This window comes from Miniopterus schreibersii (genome assembly GCF_964146895.1).
Source record: "Miniopterus schreibersii genome assembly, chromosome: 12".
NCBI classification, from domain to species: domain Eukaryota; kingdom Metazoa; phylum Chordata; class Mammalia; order Chiroptera; family Miniopteridae; genus Miniopterus; species Miniopterus schreibersii.
Window position 1 is genome coordinate 9,597,729 of NC_138112.1, and position 25,625 is coordinate 9,623,353.

Genomic DNA, 25,625 nt, shown 5'->3' on the forward strand with positions numbered 1-25,625 from the left:
AACATTACAGATAACTGCCATTGTCCATTAGGAAAGGGTTGTGATGGCTTATCTTGAAAGCCTAGTTCTGAGTGAGCTCCACACCAAAACCAATCTGTGGAGTACAGAGCCCAAGTTAAGGAAAAGCAGAGACGTTCTTTGGTGCACCCCTCAGTAAGCCCTGCGGCACTCGTATGACCCCCACACCATGCTCCCATCTTCTTTGGTCCATGGAGAAGGGTCCTGAAGGGCAGAGGCATCTGCCCCCTCGTCTGGGGAGAGGGGCACCACCTTGGGTGGTAGGTCATTGGACACTGTCGTGAAAGGGGTGAAGGGATATGGGGGTGGGGTGGGGTACCCTGGTGTGTGGTACAGATCCTCCAGTGTGTGCAACGAATAGGACTGGGCCCCAGCCAGGGGGGGACCCCAGCTCGAGCTCCTGTGCTGGGTGGTGCTCCCCGACTCCAGCTGGGAGAGGCAGCTCATGCTGGGTGGCAAGGCGTCGGTGGACACAGGGTCGAGCTGGCTGAGACCATCCGGCACTGTCTGTTCCCAGGAGTCTCTCTGAGGAGAATGGAAAGGCCACCAAGGTTAGTCATTACATGACACTCTGATGTGGACAGGCTTCTTCCCAACATGGGCTCCTGCTGGACCACGACCCCCAGAGGGGGCTTGGTGTCCCCCCTGTCCAGAGCCTCCTTAGCTGGCAGCTTTCCCCCGGCAACGGACACCAGCAGTGACAGTTTTAGTTCCCTCCTTACTCCAGAATTAGGTTCCCAGGATATGTTAAGATTCCTTTTGCAGAAAACAACATTAAGTGAGTGAAATGTGAGAATGAGAAAACACATTTATCCAGCATTTTGACATGGACGGCACACCGGGTCGTGCGTTCTTTCTGAGCCTCACAGCACGCGGTGTCCTAGGTGCCCCCTCCACCGTGGGCAGCGGGCCAGCGGCTCCTGGGAGCAGTGCGCCCCTAAACGGGCTGGCTTGTGAGTGGGCCGGGAGCCACCGGCCCTGCTGAGCAAAGAGGTGGGAATCTCATTGGCTCGGGGCTGGAAAGACTGTGAGTTCAACTCACGGCTGTGGCACTTACTAGGTTCCTGACTGAGCTCTCACTTTGTTTATCTGTGAAATGGGCTTTAATAACTATACCCTGGGATGTTGCAAGGAGTAAATGAGCAAAGGCACAGAGAAGTTCCTGGCTGGAGCAGGTTGCTCGGAAATGTTAATCCCCACCCCCTTTTGTCTAAAATTCCATCTTTAGAGAGATTTACTCCTTTGAGGTTGAAGGCTTCAGAGTTTTCTATAAGGAGGGTGTTAGTGTTCTGATCCATCTTTATGAACTTGTCTTTGGCAGGATTGAGAGACAACAAGGTTCTACATGGTAGAGTGTTGTGGGGAGGGGAGGGGTGAGTGTGTGTGTGGGGGGGAGGTGTGGGGGTAAGGGCAGGCAGGATGCATCCCCTTGGGAGGTCCCAGCCTAGCCTGGTCTGAGATGTAACTGCTGGGCTCTTTCCTTGCGCTGGAGGAACGACGGGAGAACATCTGGCCAAACCAGTAGAGTCTTAACAAAATAGCTAGAAATCCTGCTTTGCTAGTCCCCTGGGCCCAAGGACAGACCATCCTGCTGGCCTGGGTGGCAAGGGTCTTGGAGGAAGGCCCCTTGGGAGAGAGTACCCAGGCCAGAGGTCTGTCCTGGCATCTCCGGGGCAGGTGCAGAACAGCCTCAGGGGTCTCCAGGGCGACCACACCGGGCTTCAGCCTGGTTGCCCAGCCCTTGGGCTGGCGGGACCACCGGAGCCCTGATCTTCCTACCTGCCCCCCGGGAAACAGCTGCCACTCACCAGCACGAAGTGCGTGGGGTCGCTGGGGAAGGGCGGAGGCAGGAGCGGCGGCAGGGGCGAGGCGCCGAACAGCGGGCCGCTGGGGGTCAGGGCCGGGGGCCGGTGGTCCCCATAGGGCTCGGGGAAGTAGGAATCCAGGAGCGCGGGGTGGCTCTGCCCCACCGGCTCGCAGGGAAAGGGCTTCGCCGCGCCGGAGGGGCAGACGTCGTTTGCAAACTGTTTGGTGCTGTGGAAGTCGGAGTCAGCTAGAAAAGATCTTCTGACTCCGTAGTAACCTGACATGACCGGTGAACCTGTTGGCACATGGAAAGCAAACAAGCAAACGTTTCCTCTTGGGAGAGTCAAGGCCATCTCTGTTGTAACCGAGCTTTTCCACCTGTGAAATGGTGTCACTCACACATGCCTCACCCCACGGCTAGCATTTCAACAGATGTGTCTTGAGGGTGCTGAATACTGTGGCGTTACCTTTTTTGTATGGCCCAGCGCAAATAACTTTGTGTTTAAGAAAGTGCACTCTGCCTTTGGGCATGAGTTCAGTTTGGGCGGTGCAATAACCAAGGTCATTCACTCAGCACATAGTGATTGTGCACCTTCTATGTGTCAGGCACTGTGCTAGGGAGGGGTTGGGCTTTTACGTAAGTTGGCATTTTCATTCTATAGGATGAAGCATCTTTCCCACAGCTTCTGCGCGCAGTCCTCACACGCGGGACCATTAACAGGAGGCTGCTTCTGGGCACATTGTCTGAGATTCAGCGTCTCTAGATCAGGTGATGCTGTGACCCCACCCCAAACCCGAGGCAGGTGTATTCTTCTCCTAACCCTTTGCATGCTGACTGACTTTTAACCCCCAGTCTAGCACCTAGCAGGCCTGGCCTGCTTGCTTTGGAGCGATATGGCTCCCATGCAGCCAGGTTAGGGGAAGGACCACAAAAAACGATTTCCTGGGTTTGAGGAGACCCGTGTTATTTGCTGCCCTCTCGTGGCCATGGTGTGGGCACTGCAAGTGTGGAAGCCAAGGCCTGGCCCAGAAAGTTTCCCTTGGAGAACAAGGGAAGAAGCTGAAATGGGAAGAGTCGTATTTAAGGTTAAAGGTGAATGAAATGAACCCAGAAGGGAAGAGGTGTGTTGGCTAACTTTCTGATGCTGTAGCTCAGTTGTAGTGGGAAACACTTTGCCGTTTAGAACGCCTAAAACGGATTGTTTCCAGCTGGTGGTGGGTGTGCTCATTAGCGAAGACCTACACCTAGAGGCCACAAAGGGCTGAGCTGGGGCGAAGATGCAGATGCTTGACCTTGCCCCACCCACAGTGGACCACTTTTGAGCTTCGCCCCTGCCCACCCCACCCACTCTTCTGCAGAGAGAGAAGTCAGACTGTCCTTTGGATCATGACTCAGTCGTATGCTGGTCTACACACACACACACACACACACACACACACACAGCACTTTGGCCTTTGTCACATGGTGTGGCACTTCATGTTGTGCTCACTACTCCTTCACCTGAGCTACAGCCCTCTTTCCTACAAGCTCCATGGGGCAGAACTTACGTTTTATACATTTTCTGTAAACACATTGTTTGATTACTGTGTTCAACAATTACATGTAAACCTATTCATTTATCCAGAAGAAATAAAAAGTCCTTGTAGAAACAGCACGATTCTACTAACTCCCCTTTCATCTTAAAATTTATAGCCCCGAATTTCTAATCTGCTCATGAATTTGAAAGCTGCAGTTAGGGGTCTTATCATAAGCAGATTTCCCTAGAAAAAAACTGGAGCAAATGAAAATCAGTATCAACACATAAGGTTCTGTTTCACACCACAAAGTTATATCCAAGGGAGTGGCTAAGGCTGAGAACAGAACCAAGACTATGTACATGGCTCCCAGGGTCTTATATCTGTATTTCTAATTTTCAAATAAAAACAACCACAAGGGAAAAACCCTCTGCTCTCTTGAGCATATATATTTTTTCTCCTTAAAAAGAGAAAGAATAATTGTAGGTGGTAAGAGAAGCTACATAACTTTTTCTTCTATAAAAAGGATCAGAATCCAGTGGCAGTAAATGTGATTGGGATTCAGACATGTGGACCTTCTACTGCTCTTATTCCTTTCCCTACCCACCTCTGAAGGGTACTAAAATTATTGAGAAACACTACGCCACTTCTGAGTTTGGGATCTGGAAGGAATGTGTGTGTGTGCATGTATGAGAGTGCCCATCACCATGATTAAGAATGCTCCCTTTGTATCCCCATAGGAGTATTTCATGACACATGCACTGAAATGAATACAAGATGCTTAACTCAGTGCCTGCCATATAGAGATCAATAAATGTTAGTTTCCCCATCTGCCCACAGGTCTCTCTGCTTGTGTGCTAAAGCAGGTGCACAATCCATCAGATCATGGTGCCAGAATTTTAGACATTCTAAAATTGTGTCAAGGGCCAAACACTTATTTTGCCCAATAAGCTTCTGCTAGGCAGGTGGTCAAAAGGCAGCCTTCAAGACAGAAGGAATTCTAAATTCAGGAATGGTTGAATTAGGCCTGTCTTCACTGATTTGATATTTTAAAAACAACTATTTTAAAGAGACAACATTTTAAATGTGCTGTAAGACAGTTATTAAAGAACAGAAGCCCAGATGCCCTATTGAAACTGGAAAGGGAATGGATGAATCGCTCGTTGAACTGAAGTACTCACCCGGCATCTGGACAAATGGAGACTGAGAGGAACTGACACTGCCCTGGAAGGCAAAGACAGCGAGTGTTTTCTTCTTTAGTTGCACATTTGGATTAAAAAAAAGATCAGGAATATATTTTATAAGCTTTATTTTCTGATACCAAGAAATGCTATTTGGGATGTTAGAGTGGTGGGAGTCAACTGAGAGTAAGAATGTAAGTACCAGAGAACAGAGTTTTACAAGGGGCAAAGAAAAGCCCACGTTTTAGATTCTGGTAAACATACCATAAAGCACTAGCTAGGTGAAAGGGAATACTTTATCCTTTGTTTTTTACTGTTTCCATTAATATCCTTCATAAAATATATATTAAATATAGTATCTATCTATCTAATCTATCTATCATCTATCTATCATCTATCTATCATCTATTTATCTACCTACCTGCCTATCTTTCTACATTGCTTGGCATTTGGCTTCAGTATTGAATGGCCACTTTTTTACCATCTCTTGCATATAGAATTGAAGTGCAACCGAGGGTCGGGACCCTGACTGTGACTTGTCTTCAGTGCCCGGGTCAGAGTGTGGTTCATAGTCAACACAATAGAAATATGTGGCATAAACATACAGTCCTTTAAGCCTGTAAGTCTAGTGAACATGGGAAGTTGGGGGAGATTGGCAGTTGAATCATGTCCCCCGAAAAATATACCAAAGTCCTAACACTCAGTACCTGTGGACATGACCTGATTTGGACATAGAAACTTTGAAGATGTTCTAGTTAAATTAAGATGAAGTCAGACTGCAGTAGGGTGGGCCCTAAATACAACTTGACTGGTGTTTTTACAAGAAGAGGAGAGAGACACAGGCACAGAGGGGAGAAGGCCATGCGAACACAGAGGCAGAAATTTGAGAGATACAACCTCAACCTAAGGAACAACAAGGACTGCCAGCAACCACCAGAAGCTAGGGAGAGGCAATGAAGGAGGCTCCCCTAGAGCCTTCAGAGGGAGCCTGGCCCTGCTGACGCCTTGATTTTGGATTTCTAGTCTCCAGAACTGTGAGACAATAAATTTCTGTTGTTTTAAGCCACCCCATTTGTGGCTTTGCTACTTCAGCCTTAGGAAACTAATACGAGGACTGATTGATGATGAAATAGACTATTCGGTAGAGTGTGGGAAGTGGCATGGTCTGGGGGAGAAATGGGGGGAGGGCACTTAAGCTGGTGTCACAGGTGGGGTGAGGTACACATCCTGGAGGAAGTGATGCCTAAGCTAATGTCTGAGGGGAAGCGTATCCAGGTGTGTAGAGTCTTAAAATATACAAATGCAAATCTGGCTTCAAGATGCTCAGGAACAGAGCTAAGTGGATAATGTGGCTGCTTTAAAACATAAGAGTCTTCAACATCCGGTTCTATGGATCTGAGCTCTTAGCCCCGACTCTCATGGTCGTATAGACTCTCAAGTGGGGAGAGATTTTTATGGAGTCTCATCCAACCACCCATTCAATGCAGAAATCCTCTCCATATTAACACTGTGCAGTTAGCCTCTGGTGATAAAGAAATCAGCACCCCTGAGAAAGCCCATTTCTTCTTTGGAGACCTCTGGCTGTTACAAAGAAGGCCAAAAAGAGTCACTTTATTAACTGTAATCTCTTTGGTCCATACAGAATAAGTTTAACCCTTCTTCCATTATGACCCTTCAAATACTTGAAGACAACCCAATTTTTCTCAACTCATCTTAATCAGTTTGGACTGTTATAACAAATGCCATCGACTGGGTGGCTTAACATTTCTCAACAACGAACATTTCTCCCAGTTCCGGAGGCTGGAAGTTTGAGATCTATTGGTGAGAGGTTCAAGATACTGTTTGTAGTCTTTGCTAAATATGCAAGGTAAAATTTTATGGGTAACCACAAAGAGTAGAGATAGAGGCTGGAAGTTTGCGATCAGGGTGTCAGCACAGTAGGGATCTCAGTGAGGGCTCTCTCCCTGATTTGCAGATGGCTGGCTTCTCAATGTGTCTTCAAGTGTCAGAAAGAGAGATCATCTTTGCACGAGTGTCTTCTTATAAGCACACTAATCCCATTTGTGAGGGCTCTACCTTCAGGATCTAAATACCTCCCGAAGGTCCCATTGTACAATCACATTGAGGATTAGAGTTTTAACATATGAGTCTTGGAGGACACAAACATTCAGTTCACAGCACCAACCTGGAATTTTTTCTTCTCCAGGCAAGATATTCTCCGACCACTCAAAAGTAGCATAATATCTACTAGTGAAGACTCTGTAACTAGAGTGTCTGTGTTGGGATCCCAGCTCTGCCTCTTATTAGCTGTGTGATCTTGGGCACATGAAGATGAAATGAGATCATATATATCAAGCACTTAGAATAGTGCCTGGCATAGTGTAAGCAGGACAGAAGTGTTAGTTAGCTATTACCACTCCAGTGCAGTCTTATGTTCCTTCATATCTATATTTCTCTAATCGGGTTCTGATTTTTGTGTTTTCCTGTTAATAACTTAACACCTTTTAGTGGCAGAAGGGAACCCGTGGGCATGTGGGGTCAAAGGTGCCTGGTGTGGGAAGGAAGGGAGGCAGTGATTAATTATAGAAGCACATGCCCCCATGTTGCCAGTGCCCATGTTATCCAGTGTTTCCTTCCAATTTCCAGCTCTGCCTGGCTAGGTCTTTCACTGAAGGCCTGTGCTGAGGTAAGGCCTACACCTCTGGCTTCCTCTGCCTCAGCCTCCTTTCCCTTGTAAGTAGGGTGTGGCAGGGTGGTTGCTGTCCTGGTGCTGCCTGGGTGACGTCCTAGTGTTTTTCTCCCACCTTCTCTCCTTGCCTGCTCCCCTGTGTTGCTCTGGCCAGGACTAGGGCCAGGAGGAAGGCTTCTGTGGGAGTCAGTAGACATCCAGTTTGATGGATGCAAGTATCTCTTGTCCCCTGGCCATCTGTCAGCCATTCCTTCATCAGCTGGCATGGCTCTGCCTCCAGCCTCTCTACCCAAGGCGGGCAGGGATGAAGCTCAGTCTATCCTGCCACACTCCTTCAGCTTCTGACCTCTCTGCTGTAGGCGCTCTCCTAGCCTTCCCTTCCACCGCCACCAATCCCCAGAATCTTCTTACACTTCTTCTTTTTCTGCCCAGGTTGAATTCCTACTGTGGAATTCCCAACGCTGTAACTTCCCCAACCCAATTTTAATACCTGAAGACTCTACAAAGGTTTCACAATTACCAGAGTAGTTGATTTTATTTGTTATATGATGAAAAGAAGCCTCTTGTGTTCATTTCTCTTACATAACGTTGCCCTCTACCTGCTGTGAAAATTAAACTCTCTATTTCAACTCTTTACAGGTACCCATACCATTTTACCTTGTAAATTTAACAAAGACTACGAAGAATATCTTAAACGGCTCAGTGACAGACAAGATCCTTAGAACATCAACTTTTACTACCCCTCTCCTAATTTACATATGTACATTTTCTTCCATTTTAGCTAGGTTCTTTTTATTAAACTTACTCCAGTAGACACCATAATTATCTTCATTTTATTATTAGGTAAATCTGTTAGATTTGCTTACATAGTCACCACTTTCTTTGCTGGCCCACCTTCCGGACTTTCCTCCTCGATTCAGTTTTCCTTCTTCTAAAGTAAGACGTTAGAACATTCCTTTTGTGAAGGCGGTGTTGGTGGTAAGCTTTTTCAGTTTTATTTATCTGACAACATTATTTCTTTTGCCCGCGTGTTTGACTCATAATACTGCTGGGTTCACAAGGGTAGCTTTATAGGTATTCTTCTGCCGGCACTTTGAAGATCCCACTCTGTGGTTGGCTTCTGTGATTGCTGTCGGGAAGTTGGCTGCCAACCTCACAGTCATTCTTTGTGACAATCTTTCTTTTCTTTCTGAGTGTTTTTTAATATACCCCCTTGGTCTGTAAGATTTTTTCCAGTTCACCTCACTTTATCTAGAGATAGATTTTTAAAAGTTTATCCTGTTTGGTACAGGATGTGCTCCATGTGTCTGAGGACTTAATGCTTTTCATAAGTTCTGGAAAAGTTTCATCCATCCTGTTTTTAAAGATTGCCTTGTCTGTATTATCCCTCTCCTCTCCTTCTGGGACTCTTGTTTAGGTGAATGTTAAACCTTTTACTTTTATCTTCTGTATCTCTTAACCTCTCCTTGCTTTATAGTCCTGATTCTCTGTTCTGTATTTCGGTACAGTATAGAGCTCTCAAATCTACATCCATTTCACTTACTCTTTCTTCAACTGTAGTTAATTTGCTGTTTAACTCATAGATTGAGTTTTTAAAAATTACTAATGGTTACATTTTTTCATTTCTATAAATTCAGTTTGATTTTTTAAAAAAAATATGCTTGGTAATTTTTAAAAAAATATGTTTTTATTGATTTTAGAGAGAGGAAGGGAGAGAGGGAGAGAGAGATAGACACATCAATTGTCTGCCTCTTGCATGCCTGCCACTGGGGACTGAGCCCGAAACCTGGGCATGTGTCCTGACTGGGAATTGAACCGTGACCTCCTGGTTCATGGGACAAAGCTCAACCAACTGAGCCCCACTGGCGGGGCTATACTTGGTCATTTTTGAATCTTTTGTTGAGTGCTCGTTATTTATTAAGTTTTTGTATAATTTGTATCTGGTAATTCTAATATCTGAAACTTCTGGGAATTTAAATTTATTGTTTATGCTAAGTCTCATTCTTAGTGGTATGTTTCCTTAAGCATTTGGTGATCTTTGATTGAAACTTATATCTGGTTAACCTGTGAAAATACAGGGTCCTTGATTGAGGTTGCTTTCCTCCAAAAGATTTATGTTTACATTTCTTGGGAGCCAGCTCTCTTCCAGGTTTCCCAAATTAATCCTGGAGTCCCAGGTTCAGCCCTTCAAACTTGGCAACAGCTCAAAGACCAGTCTTCACGTGTAAAGCTAATTTGGACACTTGTCCTCAGGGGAACCTGTCTTTTGGTATGATTACCTTCTCATCATTAATGTCTTAATTTCTACTCAAACCTTTCCCGAGCCTTCTGTGTCAACCCTAACCACCCCCAGACCCAGGTTTGAAGCTTTCTCTTGCTTCCTGCCAGCTTAACAACTCAGTAAAATGTGTTTTATGCAGGATCGTTTTGCTGTGGGACATCTCACTCCCGTACTGTCTTGCCTGCCTGAAACAGAATTGAATCCCTAAATATTAAAATTAGATGTAAATACCTTTCTGATTTTTACACAGCACAAAAGCTTTTGTTTTTCCAAGATTTCCAATATTTTCAACCAGAGAATTAAATTAGAATAGAAGTACTTCATAAGCACATGCTTATAGTAATTTCATAAGCACACTGTTAAAAACGTGGCCAAATGTGTCACATGCATTTTCTCATTTAATTATCGCAACAACCCCAGAAGGGAATAACCTAGGCTACCCTGCAAGTGGTGGTGGTGGTAAGTAGGGTCAAATAAGGACCTTTTGCCTTCTAAGCATTTTAGGAACTAAAAATAGGAAAGCATCAGCGTTAATTTTTTTTTTTTTTTTTAGTATAAAGGAGACTTAGATTCATCCAAGAGGGATCATATAATTATCTAAATCTCACCAAAATGATCTAGTAGGATTTATACTTCCCTGTCTGGTATCTATCAATCATCTCCTTAGTCTTTCAGTGAATATTCTATTTTTGGAGGGTCATTTTTATGGAGGTGTAATTTACATATAATAAAATGCACAAATTTTAAGTATACAATTTGCCGAATGACAAATTTGACAAACTCCTGTGACCCAACACCAAAATCATGATATAAAATATTTCCATAAAATTAATTATTTTGTAGCTATAATTAGTGCTGCCCTCTCTATGGAGGCCTGGGAAACATTTAAAGGGCTGAATATAAAAAGCAATGATAATGCATCACTTCGGTTCATCTCACAGAACATAGAAGAGTTCTAAAGGGCCTGCGTTGGGACTGGGAAGGGTTTCACTGGGCAGATTTCAGAGCTGGAACTCACCCCCCATCCCATTCCCAGATGTTGTAGGTTGAGAGAGAACACCCTAAAATGTGAGCCTTCAGCATGAGCACTAGTTGTCATTACTCATGTCCCTTTCTTCCTTGTTCAAGATATTACACTCACACAGTTGCCTCTCCTCATATGAATCCTCCAGAAATAATATTAATATTGAAGAGCCCATAACTTTTGACCAAACGAGATGGTATATAATTTTTATTTTGCATACTGCAAACAACAGGATCTTGCAATGCCAGGTACCCAAATTTAGAGGTTGATATTTGAATGAAATTTGCCAGTCTGCAACTTCCTGTAGCTAACACAGCAGTCTCACAGCTGCCCCCAAAGCCCTTTCATGAAAATGAGCTAATTTGAACTAATAGGTCACCAAGGTAGTAAAGTGATAAGACTTTTCCTTGAGCACATTTATAGTCATTTTTATGACCCTATAATATTTTTAGGTGCCAACCTAGATGAAGGAACACATTGAAATGTACCAAGGAATGAAGAGATCTCTGCCTAGCATAAGATGTTTCACACTACTATATAATATATTTTAAAAATTATGCCTATATAGTTTAGAAAGTATCTCTTTAAACTTAAAGATAGTGCTATTACTGCATAAACAATAATAATCATAGCCACTTGTGATTAGCTGGGGTCCCTTTTCAAGGAATTTACAGTATTTTATAGATTTAATTTCTCATTCTCATTATATTTATGGTTGGGAGAGAGCTGGAATCCATGATATTATATTGAACATTCTAAAACTATATTTTAATATCTGAATTTAGACCCACCATAAATCATGTGATTTTCTCCCAACTTTGAAATGAATGGGAAGTTAATGCTGGATGTAAGACAGTTAGCCTTTACATAGGTACCCATGTTAGGTAGAAATACCTTCTTTCTCCAGAAGAAACTGGGCAGAGAGAATTGGGTGCCTTAGCTATTGTGACAAGTATGTAGTAGAACCTGAATCATTCTGATTGGTGTGACATCTTATACAGTGACTAAACTATACCAAGCCTGTTCTAATAAATCTTACTGTTTTGCAAAGTTTGAAACAGGTTTTGATTTTTGGACCACTTATTTGAGCTACATAGTAATTTGATCATAAATTACTCCATAATGAATAGAAATACAGTTATAAGCATCTATCACGTGCCAAGTGTTTTATGTATTGTTATCTCATTATAAAGTAGTTGTTAACATCTCAAGTTTACAAAGAGGAAAGCACAGAGAAGTGAAGTAATCATGTATTAAGTCACCCATCTAGTAAATAATAAACCTGGGATTTAAACCCAACTCCTCTGACCGCTCTCTCAGCCTCTCAGTGACATAACCAGCAGGTTCTCCGCACTAGCTTTTCCATCAAACCACAGATGTTTACTGGGAACCTCTGATGGACAAGGCATAGCGCTGAATGTTGCAGGTACCAGGAAAAAAATGTAACCAAACAGCTTAGATTAGGATCTACTCAGGGACACAAGCCATTTGTGGTAGGTTAAATATGGACACAACTTCTTTGCAGCTCCTCCCATTAAGAAGTGGAGTCTATCCCTCCACCCCTTTGAGTCGGGGTTGGTTTTGTGACTTGCTTTGACTAATAAAATGTGACAGAGGTGGTGCTGGGTGAGTTTTGTAGTCTAGGCTTCAAGAGGATTTGCAGCTTTTACCATGCTTTAAATGCTGCCTTACAACTTCCTCCTAAGAAAGTCACTTGAGCCTCCTGGATGGTGAGTGACGGCATGGAAGTGAATCCAGGCGCTCCTGCTGACAGCTGGCACCGATGTGCAGCTACGTGAAGGAGCTGTCTTGGGCTTTAGCTAAATGCAGCTGCATGAGTGAGCCCCGGGGAAACCTGCAGAGGGACTTCCAGCCAACCCACAGAATTGTGAGGAGTCAGAATCATCATTATCAGTTGCTAAGGTTCTAGTGGTTCTCAAGTAACTGATACAGACATGCCCAGGAAAAGGAGATCACGGCCCAGAGCAGCATGTGCCTGGTTTCCAGGCGCATGGCCCATGCTCTACACACTCTAGAGGTCAGGAAAGGGAGAACTCGGTTTGCTAGGACTTGGGCCCCGAAAGATGAGTGGATGCAGAAGGGAGGAAGGAAGCTCCCGGGTGCAAGGGGTTTTGTGGACCAGGCACACAGGTGGGCAAGCACACCCACATCTTACACTTTAAGAAATAATAAGCAAGTTGCTTGTCAGAAACAGAAGTTTCACTTAACCGATTAAACAAAAATGCATTGTGTGCTTACTGTGAGTCAGGGTTGTGGGCATTTCCAGAGGTACAGAGAAGGAAGGCGTGGACCCTGCTCTCGGGGAGCACAGTTTCCTAAGGAACATAGGCACCTGAGGGTGTATGTAGTCGGTGCAGTACTGAAAATGAGGGTTGAAAGGACTAGCATTTCATGAATGCTTCGTGCCACATGCTCTGCCAAGCACTTTCCCTACACTAGTGTGTGTCCCATCATTTTTACTAACAACTAGCATTTGTGCGCCTTACTTACTTTGCACTGTGCTAGGTGATTCACATGCATTATCTCAGTAAGTCTTCACCGTTAACCAATGAAACAGGATGCTGGTCAGAAAGCTAGTAAGTGACACGGGCTGGATTCCAATCTAGATTTATTCTAAGGATGACTTAGTGTAGGCAGGGGTGAGGGTTTGGGAGGGAGGGGAGAATGGGGGGGGGGAGGTGAGTTGCTCTCTTGGGGGGAGGGGGTTGAACACATCCTACCGTAGATGATATTTGAGTCCCGTTTTGAAGGATGAAAGGAAATGAGTAAGCAGATAGGCTAAGGGGCGTTATAGTTGGGGACCAAGCAAGGCTGGAATGTGTGGAAAGCATGTCACAGACACAGAGTGTGCAGGAAGTGTGCAGACAGAAGAGTGAGGAGAAGCTGGAGGAGGGAGATGGAGCCAGGTCAGAAAGAGCTTTTTGAGCCGTGCTAAGGAACTAGGTCTTTGTCTGGTATCAGGCCCTGGTCCCTTAGAAGTGTTTAGCAGTGTGGAAAGTGGCCTTTTAAGTAATTTAATCTGGTGCTGAAAGTGACAGATCAGGAGTGGTTTGGGGCGTTAAGTGACTTGCTTAAGGCCTCCAAATGTATAGAGGTACAGTGAAGACTAGAAGACATTGAAATTCCCTCTTGGGGAAAGGAATGTACTGTGAAAACATTAATTTATGTTTTCACAATAGCTCATGTAAATATCTAACACTGATTTTGGTCTTCATTAACTTGTTGGTGCAGCGACTTAATTTCTTGGTAATAACAGCAAAATTCTGGAAGCTGGTGAGCCCTGGGAAGGAGGAGGGATGGGTGGGAGGCAGGGGGTCGGTAGACTTCTATTTTTACTTTATACTCTTTTATTCTGTCTGAAATTTTACCATGCATTACTTTTGTAATTAAAACAACTAGCTAATAAAAGGTAAAAAAAAAATAGAATTTAACTTATATTTTTATTGTAAATCACAAATTCTTAATAAAACTATGATTCCAAGTGTCTTAAATTTCTGGTATATGAACTATTTTATATCCTTCGGAAAGCTTACACAGTTACAGAATTCCAACTCTCTGACAGTTTCTGGAAATTTTACTGTTAAAACTTTCCTGCGTGGCACAAAATTATGGCCAGGCTGTCTCTGTGAGGACGTGATTTTCTGTTGACTAAGTGACAAAATGAAACACTTTTTCTTTTTTTTACCCCTGGCATTTGTGTGCCTTTGGAATGCCTTTTGCATTTATGTAGCTAGGTTAGAACACAGGATCCACGGGGATGCATGTTGGTAGGTGGTCCTGCGCACTTTGGCCAGAACTGAATCTGCAAACTGCAGCCTGGCCAGAAGGACTTGCCACGGCTCTTGTGCTGCAAAACCTGGTTATTTTTGCAAGCTGTGCAAAATAACTCTCCACCAGGAAATATTTTGAATTTCATGACATTAAAAAAACACACAGAACCAATAGAACAGCTGAAAAAATAAGTGGCTTGCAAAAGGTTCGCCTTTATTATTATTTAAAAAATTTTCTGCAATTGTGAAGGAGCAGGTGGTTGGGTAGGGAACACAGAGAGCCCTGGAAATGTCGTTCAGTTCTCTAAACAGGGCAGGACAGTAGGCTAATTAAAGTCAGACAATGGACCATATTGAAAGCCTTAGATAAAACATTCATTCACATGAATGCCAGAGATATAATGCGTGCTTCTGTATTCAAACATTGGCATTTTGAGTTTATAAGGCATCGCCTGCTCAGAAAATGTTTTTTTGTCTTCTAGGTTCTTTCTAGGCTCATGAAGGGGGTTAGTTGGCAATGGTAACAAGCGATATGCAAAGCACTGTGCTATGAGAGTGAGCAAAAAAGTGGACTAGGGTAGACACTGATTCCCTTTATCAATAGCCTTGCAAACGTCACAAATGAATGGATCCCTCCCGTGGTAATTCAGAAAAAAGCAGGAAGGGCAAATGAGATGTACTTCCTAAAGAGAAAGTATAGTTTTCCTAAGAGATTGAGTAACCAAACACCAAGAGAAAAGGTAATGCTAAAAAATAAGACAAAATAATAGTATAAGAGAAATAACACCCTAGCGTAGCAGGATATACTGGGCCATCTGATGACCATTTACTGTGCCCAGGCAAGTATGAGAATCTTCCTAAAGCTGAAACATATTGTAGCCTGGGTTCAATTTATAAGGCTTAAGGAGATGAAAAATGATTTTTATGGTAAATCTTAGGGAAACAGAGGAGAGTGTGAATATTTCTTGCGATAGTGGTGGTTCAGACTTTTTTGCACTCAAAGGTCTTCAGAGCTTGGGATGCCTGCTAACCACGAATTCAATAAAACATGTATGTGCTCTATTATTAGATTTGATAGTATAGTGATGGTTGCAATGGCTGTGATTTCTTTCTTGAGTTTATGTATGGGCAACTCCCTAAATGTCAGGCATGAATAATCTGTTTATTTACATCAGTTTATTTACATTCTGATTCTTCCTTCTTTTGCCTTTTTATTGCTGTTTAACACCACCATTGGAATACCACAATATACAAATTGTCCAGGTTTTAGCAGGGGTCGGAAGGTATATCTTGATTAAAATTAAATTTTGATATTAGCAAAGGCTAATGTCTTTTGTATGGAATACTAAAAATCGGCTTCATACTTATGAATGGAGTGCATTGTGGTCCCCATCTCTCTCTCCATCTTTTCTCATACTTTCATAAGAAAGGAAGAGCATAAGGAAATGACCCTCCCCTTTCCTTAGTGGCTATTATATTTATTAAGATTATGCATATGGTTGTTTACTGTATAAAACTACGAGAGAATGCAGGACACCGTGGAGGCTGGGAGAGCACCTAAGAGGTGGATCACCAGAGGCAGCAGCTAAAAGCTGGTCGGCTCTATGCTTTACTGGGCCCAGCGAGCTCTCCAGCCCTCAGAGGGAGCTGATAGGGTTTCTGCCTTCTCAGTGGGAGAAATGGCCTCTACATCCAGTCCCAGGAGTGAGCCACGGGATACCAGCCTCCCAGGGCAGCTTGGCAATATTCAGAAAAGAAATCACTTCTCATTAAAAGGCATAGCAGGAGAGTAATTTCAGGCAAGAAGAAAAGGTCAGCGCCAAATGGGTTGGGTGAGGTAGACCCTCAGAGATCTCTAGGAGCGCAGCAAAGAGGCTTCTAGAAGGTCAGCGTGGTACGATTTCCTCTTTTACAGAGAAGGCCAGGTGCCATGGAGAATCTAAGAGGTTGGGGGTCCAGCAGTGGTGGGGAATGGCGGAGAGGAACTATATTCTGCAAGTACATTGTGGGCTGGCACTAGAGAAAGGCTCTAGGAAGGAATTAAGGACTCCTTGCATGTAGATGTCTGAGTATCATGGGAAATAAAGGCTTTGGTTCTGATTTGAGCTGCGTGTGGCATCATCTGAGCAGCCTACAGAGTCACTGCAGGGACAGGCAGGGAGACAGACACGAGGGGGGGGGGGAGCAAGAGTCGCAATTGGCCCTATCGTGCATGGAATGTAAAGGGTGAGGTGAATGCTGAGCAGAGGAGCTGAGCAAAGTGGTTATTCTTTGGACCAAAAATGTAAATTTAAGAAGGCAGTACATTAGGTGAAATAAAGACCTTGGAGTCCAAAAAACCTGGGTCCAAATCCAAGCTTCACTACTTTCTATGAGGCTTTGTTTCTGCATCTGAGAAAACAGATGAGTGCCACCCTCCTAAGACTGTTGTGCTTCTTGTTGATAAATGAGATATATTTAGAAGTGGATATGAAAATATTTGTAAAGTCCCTATTTAGGAGCTTAGCTGTAAATAAATGAAAGCTATTATTATTAAGAATTCTTATTTACCCCAGAGAGAACTGAGGTGATGGAAGGGGACCCAGGATTTGCCTTCCTTGGAAGAATGAAGGGGTTCAGCTTGCTTGGGGGGTGGGGGTAGGGGGTGGAATATGTTCTGAGGTCTGGAAAAGCTACTAAGTTAGGGCAGAAGGGGAAACATTAAAAACACTGTGAATGCCAGTCCCTTCCCACCTGTACCATTCATAAAATTATATGGTCCTTTGTAATTGAGGGAATGTAGGTTTAAAAAAGTAACATTACTTTTTAAGTCAGCAAATTGGTAGAAAATCCTGATCAAAATGTTAAGACATTTATTTTCTTCTTCCTGCCATTTGAAGTTTGAGTTTTCATGAAACAGTAGCCCATGATTGGGAAGTAAAATACTTCGTTCATTATCTAAGACTAGTTAAGTCTTTGGATATTTACGGCAGAATGAGGGCAGCTGAGTTTATGAGTTTATGAATTGCACCAGGTTGGAGCTTCATATCCAGCCAACTTGTCTTTCAGAATGTAGGAGGGTGGTATTGCTGAGTCAATAAAAATTAAAGTTGCTAACTGTGGCTTCTACAGTTTTATTGTTTCATTCCTCACTGTGAATCAATTTTTCCAACCTACAAGTCACCCAGTGGCCTTTCTAATGGTTTTATTTATTTATATTATGTTAGAATTTATAGTAATGAAAACAGGAGTTCTAACTGCCAAGGCTGCTATTTAGAGCTGGCCACAATCTTGCCGGTATCTACCTACGTGCCACATACTTTCACTGTAATGTTATCAAGTGCTACCATGTTCCAGGTACTATAAACACCATAAAAGCTGCCATTTATCGAGCACTTACAACATGCCATGCACCAGCTGCACCAGGGGCTCTATGTACATTATCTAATTTCATTTTCATGACAACTTTATGGTGGTATCACAATCCCCGCTTACATAGGAGGAAACTGAGTCCCAGAGAAGTTAGACTATGTTTCCACATTAGAGTCAGATCCTCAGTCTGTCTGACTCCTACACACAAGCTCTTAACTACTCTGTCACACTGCCATTCCTCCTGGGCTGGAGACTCCAAAAGGAACAAGTGGAAATAGAAAGACAGCCAGTTGGGGGAAAGATTTAAGAAAACAAAAAGTCATAATGCAATGCAATAAGTATTTTAGCAGATAAATATGCTGGAATCTCTGGGAGCAGAGGGGAGTGTCTGGAAGACCTTAGCAGGTGAGGCTAGCGCTGAATCTGGAAGGGTCATGCACCAGGTCAGGCCTCTCAACCTTCTCTTTCACTTCAGCCTGCAGACCAAATTGGGCCACCCACTGCATGTCACAGACAGAGCGCCACCTCCCCTTCTAGACCACCATGCTCTGTTGGGACCTCCCCCCTCCTCACTGATCACTCAAGTTATCTTCTCTCAAAGCTCAGCTCAAGGCTCAGCTTCCTCCAAGAAGTCTTTTTCCACCTACGCTGTCCATGCTCTGCTCACCCTCTTCCGAACTCCACAGTGTTCGCTGATGGCCACTATCACATGTTCGGCCCTTGGAGAAAAGCCATCCTTTAATTTTTCATCACTTATTTCATGTATAACTCCTTCTCCCACAGCTGGACTGTACATTTCTTCAGGTCAATCAGTTTCTTACATCGCTTTGAATTCTAACGTTCCCTGCAGTATTTAATAGCAATAGCATCTACTGAGTACCTACCATGTGCCAAGCCCTTAACAAATATTAAATCTAACCCTGACGATAACCTTGCAAGGCAGATAGACAGCAAGATTAAGTCATCATACAGTTGACAGATGGCAGAGCTGGAATTTGAATTCAGGTCATCTGGATCCAGAGCCCAAACTCTTCACCATGCCATGCTGTCCCTGTCGTAGATGATGAACTTTAGGCAACCTGAAGGCTATAGGTTCCCAGATGACAGACTGACCTCAAGCGTCAGCTCAAAGATGCTTCAACTTGGCAATGAGCTAGTTTTCAGAAACTCAGATCTATTTAAAATCCTAAACAGTGAAATGGGGACATTTCTAATATGAATAACAATATTAAAGAAGACAAAGGAATGGGGTGAACTATTAAAAGTTTGAGTATTAAAATTGAATATTGAAGTGGAAGAGACCCAACTGTCAACTTTTAGGGTGAAGCTTAGAGAGAAGAAAGGGGTTGCCCGAGACCACCGACAGCCAGGGGAGGCTTCAAACACACTGAGGAAGGGGCACTGTCTCTTTTGGTGTAGAAGCAATGTCCTGGATACATTTTCCAAAGTTTCAGGGAAATCAAACAAACTTTGAGATTCTATCATATACAGTTCCCAAGTGTATTTTATTTATATATATATATATATATATATATATATATATATATATATATATATTTCTCAAGAAATCCAAATGCAAATCACAGATACGGCTGCCACAATGTTTACACTCGGTGATAACTGAAGGGTGCCTGTGATTGGTGCCACAAAACAGCAGCTGGATATTAAACTAAACAAACCTCTAACTAGCAGACCTAATAGAAAGACAGAAAGTTATTAGGCATGGAGCTGGGCAATGCACATCTGTTCCACAGTTAGAGTCTGCCCACTTCTCAACAAAGATCAAACACTTTCAATTACTCTGTGCCATAAATGCAGTATATATATCACCCATTTACCGTCTGCTCCTCCAAATTCTCCATCAATGTATATTATTGTCATACTTCTTTCTGTGCATACAATGGTTTCCTTCCAAAAACAGTTAGGAAAGGTTTTATTCAAGGCCCCCAGCTGACAATATGGCCTTATCTTATGTGTTCTTGATGTGGAGATTTTAGCAGCTAATTTAAACGTAAGGATTTGGGAAAATATAGAAAAAGAAAATAACTGTTAGTAATTGTGACTTGAAAAGCAAACACTTGAGGCTGGTATAAAAGAATCATGCCAAGCGAAAATAGTTAAATTTTGGTCTGTATATGTATAGTAAGTATAATTCAAGGTTGATATTGTAATCCAAATACACGTCCCACTTAGGGTATATCTCATCAACATTTTCCTCAGTTCAGACCTTGCAAAACAACTAGAAATCTTTACTTCTTTTTTCTCATGTTTATGTAGAATATCAAAATAACGTTCATAGCTATTTCCCTTCGTTCCTCACTATAGCATTTTGATGAGTGAGCAGACAAGGACGGCTAATAGCATGTCCACAAACAAACAAACAAACAAACAAAAAATTAACATCAGACCCTGATTCCCAGGCCCATTTCAATCTCCACCAAATGGCATTGTATCCCCTTTTCCATGACACAATTTCAGTTCCAAACGGATTTTCGTGTTCTACTCGGCAAGTTTAAATTCTTTTCCTTCTCGCCAGCTATTGTATATTCAATGATTTTAAATGAATCTTTATGATAGCTTTAAGAAAGACTTAATTAGAAAGCTCAGTAGCCTGCAAACTGTTCATTGAATTTCAAACCAAAATGAAAAAATGGTGGTTATTAGGCTTAGTGCTTCTTTTTCTTGTTACCTCCCCCTTACTGTAGATAACTGAGAGTTCACTGTATTTTGTGATGTTATTAAAATTTTTCAGTGATTAGCCTTTATGGATCTCAATTAAAATAGTGTAACTGAAAAAAAAAATGCAACCTAAACCTACATCAGAATTCTAATTACACATAAATTTTGGAACTAGCTGTTGGTGAATGGCTCATATTTTAAATATTCTGACATGGGATATTTTGGCGTCCATTTTTTGGCCTAGCACAACATCTAGTAGTGTACTAAGGAATCGCAGGAAAGCTTGAGAAAGAAAGAGAAAGCCATGCCTGACCAGCGTGGCTCAGTGGTTGAGCATCGACCTAGGATCCAGGAGATCGCTGTTCGATTCCCGGTCAGGACTCATGTGCTGGTTGCAGGCTCGATCCCCTGCAGGGGGCTTGCAAGAGGCAGCCGATCAATAACTCTCTCTCATCACTGATGTTTCTCTTTCTCCCTCTCACTTCCTCTCTCTAAAATCAATAAAAAATATACTAAAAAAAAAGAGAGAAAACCATTATTTAAAAACAGATATCCACAGCAACAGTGTGAAACCACAGGGTCCTGGCTACAATGTACACAAGTGGTTTTAAATTCAGTCTTTGGTAACAGTCTTTTTTGATAGGAGGGATATTTTTCTCCTTTGATTCCTCCTGCAAAGATGTGAAAACCTTATTATGGTATCACAAACAGATGCTCTTAGGGAAACTGTGGTAAAGATGGATCAACAGAACCTGGGTAAACTTACCAAAGTGTTGCTGGAAGAGCAGAGCAGCAATTTGGACTTAAATAGGAACTTTCTAAAGGATGCTTATCCAGGGGGACAAAGTTTCCATAATGTATTAGCTTCCTAGGCTTGCTGGTAAAAAATTACCACAAACTGGGTGGTTTAAAAAGACTGAAATTTATTCTTTCGCAGTTCTGGAGGCCAGAAGTCCAAATCAAGGTGTTGGCAGGGCTGTGTTCCCTGCGGCCTCTAGGGCAGAACTCATTCTTTGCCTCATTCAGGTATTGATAGCTGCCCGCATTCCTTGATTTGTGGCTGCATGACTTCAACCTCTGCCTACATATTACATTTCCTATGTCTCTTTTGTGTGTCTCCTCCTTTGTGTGTGTGTCTCTCTCTCAAACTCATTCTTACAAGGATACGTGTGATTTCATTTAGGGCCCACCCAATAATCCAAGCTGTGTCCTTTCAAGGTCCTTAACTTAATCATTTATTTTGTCACATAAAGCAACATTCACAGGTTCTAGGGATTTGACATGGGATATTTTGGGGTCTGTTTTTTGGCCTAGCACAACATGTATAGTGAAACTGTATGGTGGGGTCTCCCATATCCTCAAGTTAGCCTTTGACTGGTTATAATCTATCTTGTCAGTAGCAAATTTTGAACATGTCTAAGGATGGCTTCCTTATCTGAAATGATCCAAGATATCCAACTCATTGTCACCTAGTGCATTGGCATGAAAAATAGGAGGTATCCTTAGTATTACTTGTGCAATTAGAGCCCCAAATGCCTGCCAGCAACCTGATTCTCCATGATTCCTGCTCTTGGGTTTCATTTGCAACAGGGACAGAAATAGGTCATTGAAAGTAGATGATTAATGAATACAATATCCTTCTTGGGATATACAGATATTCTAGAATATGGTTGAAAAGACGAAACATGAGCAGGAAGACAGTAAAGTCCATTCATGAAGATACCTAAAGTCCAAATAACCACATTTTGAATTTATATGCATTTAATTACCTAAGTTGAAAAGGTCATTGAAGTGAGGATAAGAGTAACATTGACATGTTGCAGGATGTAAGTAAAAGAGGTTAAGACTGAGTTCATACAGCCTCACACTTGATGCCTAAGAATAAGTGCACAGTTAGAGCTGGTTGGCTCTTTTCTAGTCCTAGAAGTTTTTTCTACATAATATATTTTCTTATGTTTTGATGTCCTTTGTTTGCATGTGCTATGGTCTGAATGTGTCCTTCCCAAATTCATATGTTGAAATCTTAATGCCCAATGAGGTGGCATTAGGAGGTGGGGCCTTTGGGGTGTGTGTGATTAGGTCATGAAGGCAGAGGCCTGGTAAATGGGAGTAGAGCCTTTGTGAAAGAGACCCGAGAGCTCCCTCAGCCCCGTGTGAGAGGAGAGTGAGACGTCTACCATCCAGAAGGGGGCTCCACCAGAAACGAGACCGCATGACACCCTGATCTTAGGTGTCCAGCCTCCAAACTGAGAAGCGTTTGTTGTTCAGAGGCTATCCAGTCTGTGGCATCTTGTTATAGCAGCTCCAGTGGACAAAGACAGCACGAGTCAGAGGTTTTTCTACTCTAGTCCACACTGATCTTTCCCTTTAAAAGGAATATGGAATCAGGAGTCTGAAAACCTTCACTTGCAAACGCAGCTTGGAAACAATCAATGCCCTTCTCTTGTTCTCAACTTTTTAATCTTTAATACAGGGAACCATGTAAATATCAATCTCACAGAATTAGTGTGTTTATCAAATGAGATAGCACACAAGGAAGTGTACTTTAAACTGTCCTTATGTAAATAGTGTGATGGTCTTCATATCACATGACCTCGCTGCCTGGTCTTTTGTCTTCAGCATTCAGTCTAGTGCTTGGTTATATGGTCTTGTGTCTTTTTTTTTTTTTAATGTTTAAGTATGTTTCCTTTCCACCAAGTTATTTGGTGTTCAATGGCACAAACTATGTCTTACCCAGTTCTTGGAGCCACTTTCACTATAACATTTTCAGTGTCATTGGGCCAATAGCAACAGCTCAACAAGTTCTCATCTGGGTAAAGGTAAGAACTGTGGCTGTGGTGTGTGAGGCTTGGGCACTTGCTCTTTGCTTGATGGTGAAGTTCCCAAAGTGCGATGTGTAAAGAATCACCAAGGAGCTTGTGAACAATGACCATTCCTCGGCTCTAGCCCAATAATTCTATGTTAATGGACATGGGACAGGGACCAGTAATCTGCATTTTAATCAAATAATATGGCTTATTATTAATTATGTTTATGTTGTTATACCTCTTCAAAAGTAAAAACATCAAGAAATAAAGGAAACACACTATTTGATATCAGATCTTGAACAAGAAGTCATGTTAGATAATTTTTTATAAAGAAAAATATATGTATGTCTACCATTTGGTCTTTTTACGTAACTCTGTCGGACAAAGGGTCTTATCATTTGTATATGGGTATTGATGACAATGGCAAGGAGCGAGTTACCTCCTTACTCACACTGGGAAGATACAATATCTGCTGCTTGACTATGGTGTTTTCCTCACTGTGATTCTTATAGTCCCAATTGACAGTGTGCCTAGAATTTTCATCAAGTTGCACAATTTTAGTTATACTTGTGGTCTAGCAATTCATGCTACTTCCATGAAGCTGTGGTTCATTTAGAGCAGACTCTGAATTCTCTCTCTCTCCCTCTCTCCCTTTCTTGACTAGACTGGTATGGATATTTTTAACACACACACCAGATGATTCTGAGCAGGCGCTGTGAGAAACACTGCACCAGGAGCATACAAGAAGCCAATTACTTAGATTTCTCTTTGTCAACTAAGCTCCGTTTGTTGCACTAGAAGAGAGGAGGTGCTTCCCAGGAAAGGGGGCCGAAAATGTGCAGCAAAAGGTGATCTTAGGTGGGAGGATCTGGGGTTGTTCATTTAAAACCCGTCCTAGAAGTTTGATTTTGGAGCAGTGTTGGATGTGGCACTGACATGCAGAGCAGACACACTGAGAGACCAGTGCCCACTGTGTGCCAGCCCCTGTGTGAGGTGCTGTCCTGGATGCTCTAGTTATTCCTGGTCATCTGCTCTCATGCCCTGCACCCTGCAGCTCCTGACAGATACCTGGCATTCATGCTGTTGTATGTTACCTAATACAATAATGATTATATGCCCATCTTGACAGCCAGATGCCATTTCCACTCTAGAATCATTTTTTGGAGAATTGGGTGCCGCTACTTAAACATTTTAGGCACAGAGTGTAGTTATTTATGAGGGCAGAGATGGCAGATAAGGGTGTTAGACTTAAGACATCTCCTACTAGAATTTTTAAAAATTTTAAAATTAAATTTATTGGGGTGACATTGGTTAATAAACATGTAGGTTTAAAGCATACACTTCTATAATACATCACCTGCACGCGGCATTGTGTGTTTACCATCCGTCGTTAAATCTCCTTCTGTTGCCATATAGTTGACCCCCTTTATTTACCCTTTACAACCCCCACCCCCGTTTCCTCTGGTATTCACAACATTGTTGTCTGTGTCTATGAACTTGTGTTTGTTTGTTCACTTGCTGTTTTCAGTTTTATATCCCATGTAAGAGTGAAATCATATGGTTCCTTTTTCTGTCTTTCTTATTTCGATTAAGGTGACATTCTCAAGATCCGTGTACATTGTTGCAAACGACACTATTTCACCTTCTCCGATGGCTGAGTCCTACCGGGATTGTAGAACCTGACTTTGCGCGTCACAGAAAGGATTCCTCTGAGTTGTCTCTACCAGGCTGGGATACCATGCGGTGAAGGCCAGCATTATTCACCGGCTGAGCCTGTGTAATGCATGACTGGGGAAGTGAAAAGTCAGAGTGCTTTCTTCTTGCATTGCTGCAGCTGCAGTGGTCAGCCAGTAAGGCCGCAGAGCTCTTGGGGTGCTTGGTCGGCCCTCCACAGATGTGCCATAGTGTTAATAATAGTAATTATGCAGCAAGTGCAGGCCGAAGGAAGACTTTGCAATAGAGAATATCAGACTCAAGAGGTGAGAGGTTGGTGTGTAAATAAAAGGAGACGGGAGATAACTAACCTTAATAGGAGACCTCCCCCACCCCAAGGAGTTCAGAATGTGTTAAATTGAGACTTACATTAAATCTTGAGTTACTTGTCTGCCTGGATCGTTTTTCTGCCAGCAGATCTTTGACGGTGTGCTTCACTCTCACGCCTTGATACACTCGTTTGCTGTAGTCTCCTGGGACTTAAGCAAACGGAGTAGTAACAATCAAATTCGGACGGGGTAATTAGGTTAACTCTTGGAGGGATGGATTAGAGCTGACAGTTGTGATACTGTTTTCTCGTTAGAATGACAGACTTGAATTTGAAGCGGCTTTAATAGAGGTAATTTACTCCTATCTCCTGTCCTTAATGGAAGCTCATCCAAGCTCTGAGTAAAGGAAAGAAACACTATTCCTTCTTCTACACAACTCTTCAAAGTATCCTCTTTTTTTGTACTCTGGTTTGTCAAAGTTTACTCAAGGAAGACTTAAAA

At 42.7% G+C, this 25,625-nt stretch overlaps 1 protein-coding gene across 1 annotated transcript; it reads right to left on the reverse strand.

The window, feature by feature from the left end:
* Positions 1 to 150: 150 nt before the first annotated feature.
* POU2AF2 (POU class 2 homeobox associating factor 2) lies at positions 151 to 25,329 on the reverse strand (the record flags this gene model as incomplete). Its single annotated transcript, XM_081153865.1, has 4 exons — positions 25,225 to 25,329; positions 4,521 to 4,563; positions 1,827 to 2,119; positions 151 to 543 (listed from the first exon to the last, which is right to left on the reverse strand). The coding sequence occupies exons 2-4, from the start codon at positions 4,525 to 4,527 to the stop codon at positions 151 to 153; spliced, it is 693 nt and encodes a 230-aa protein (XP_081009991.1). The 5' UTR covers positions 4,528 to 4,563; positions 25,225 to 25,329.
* Positions 25,330 to 25,625: the final 296 nt, after the last annotated feature.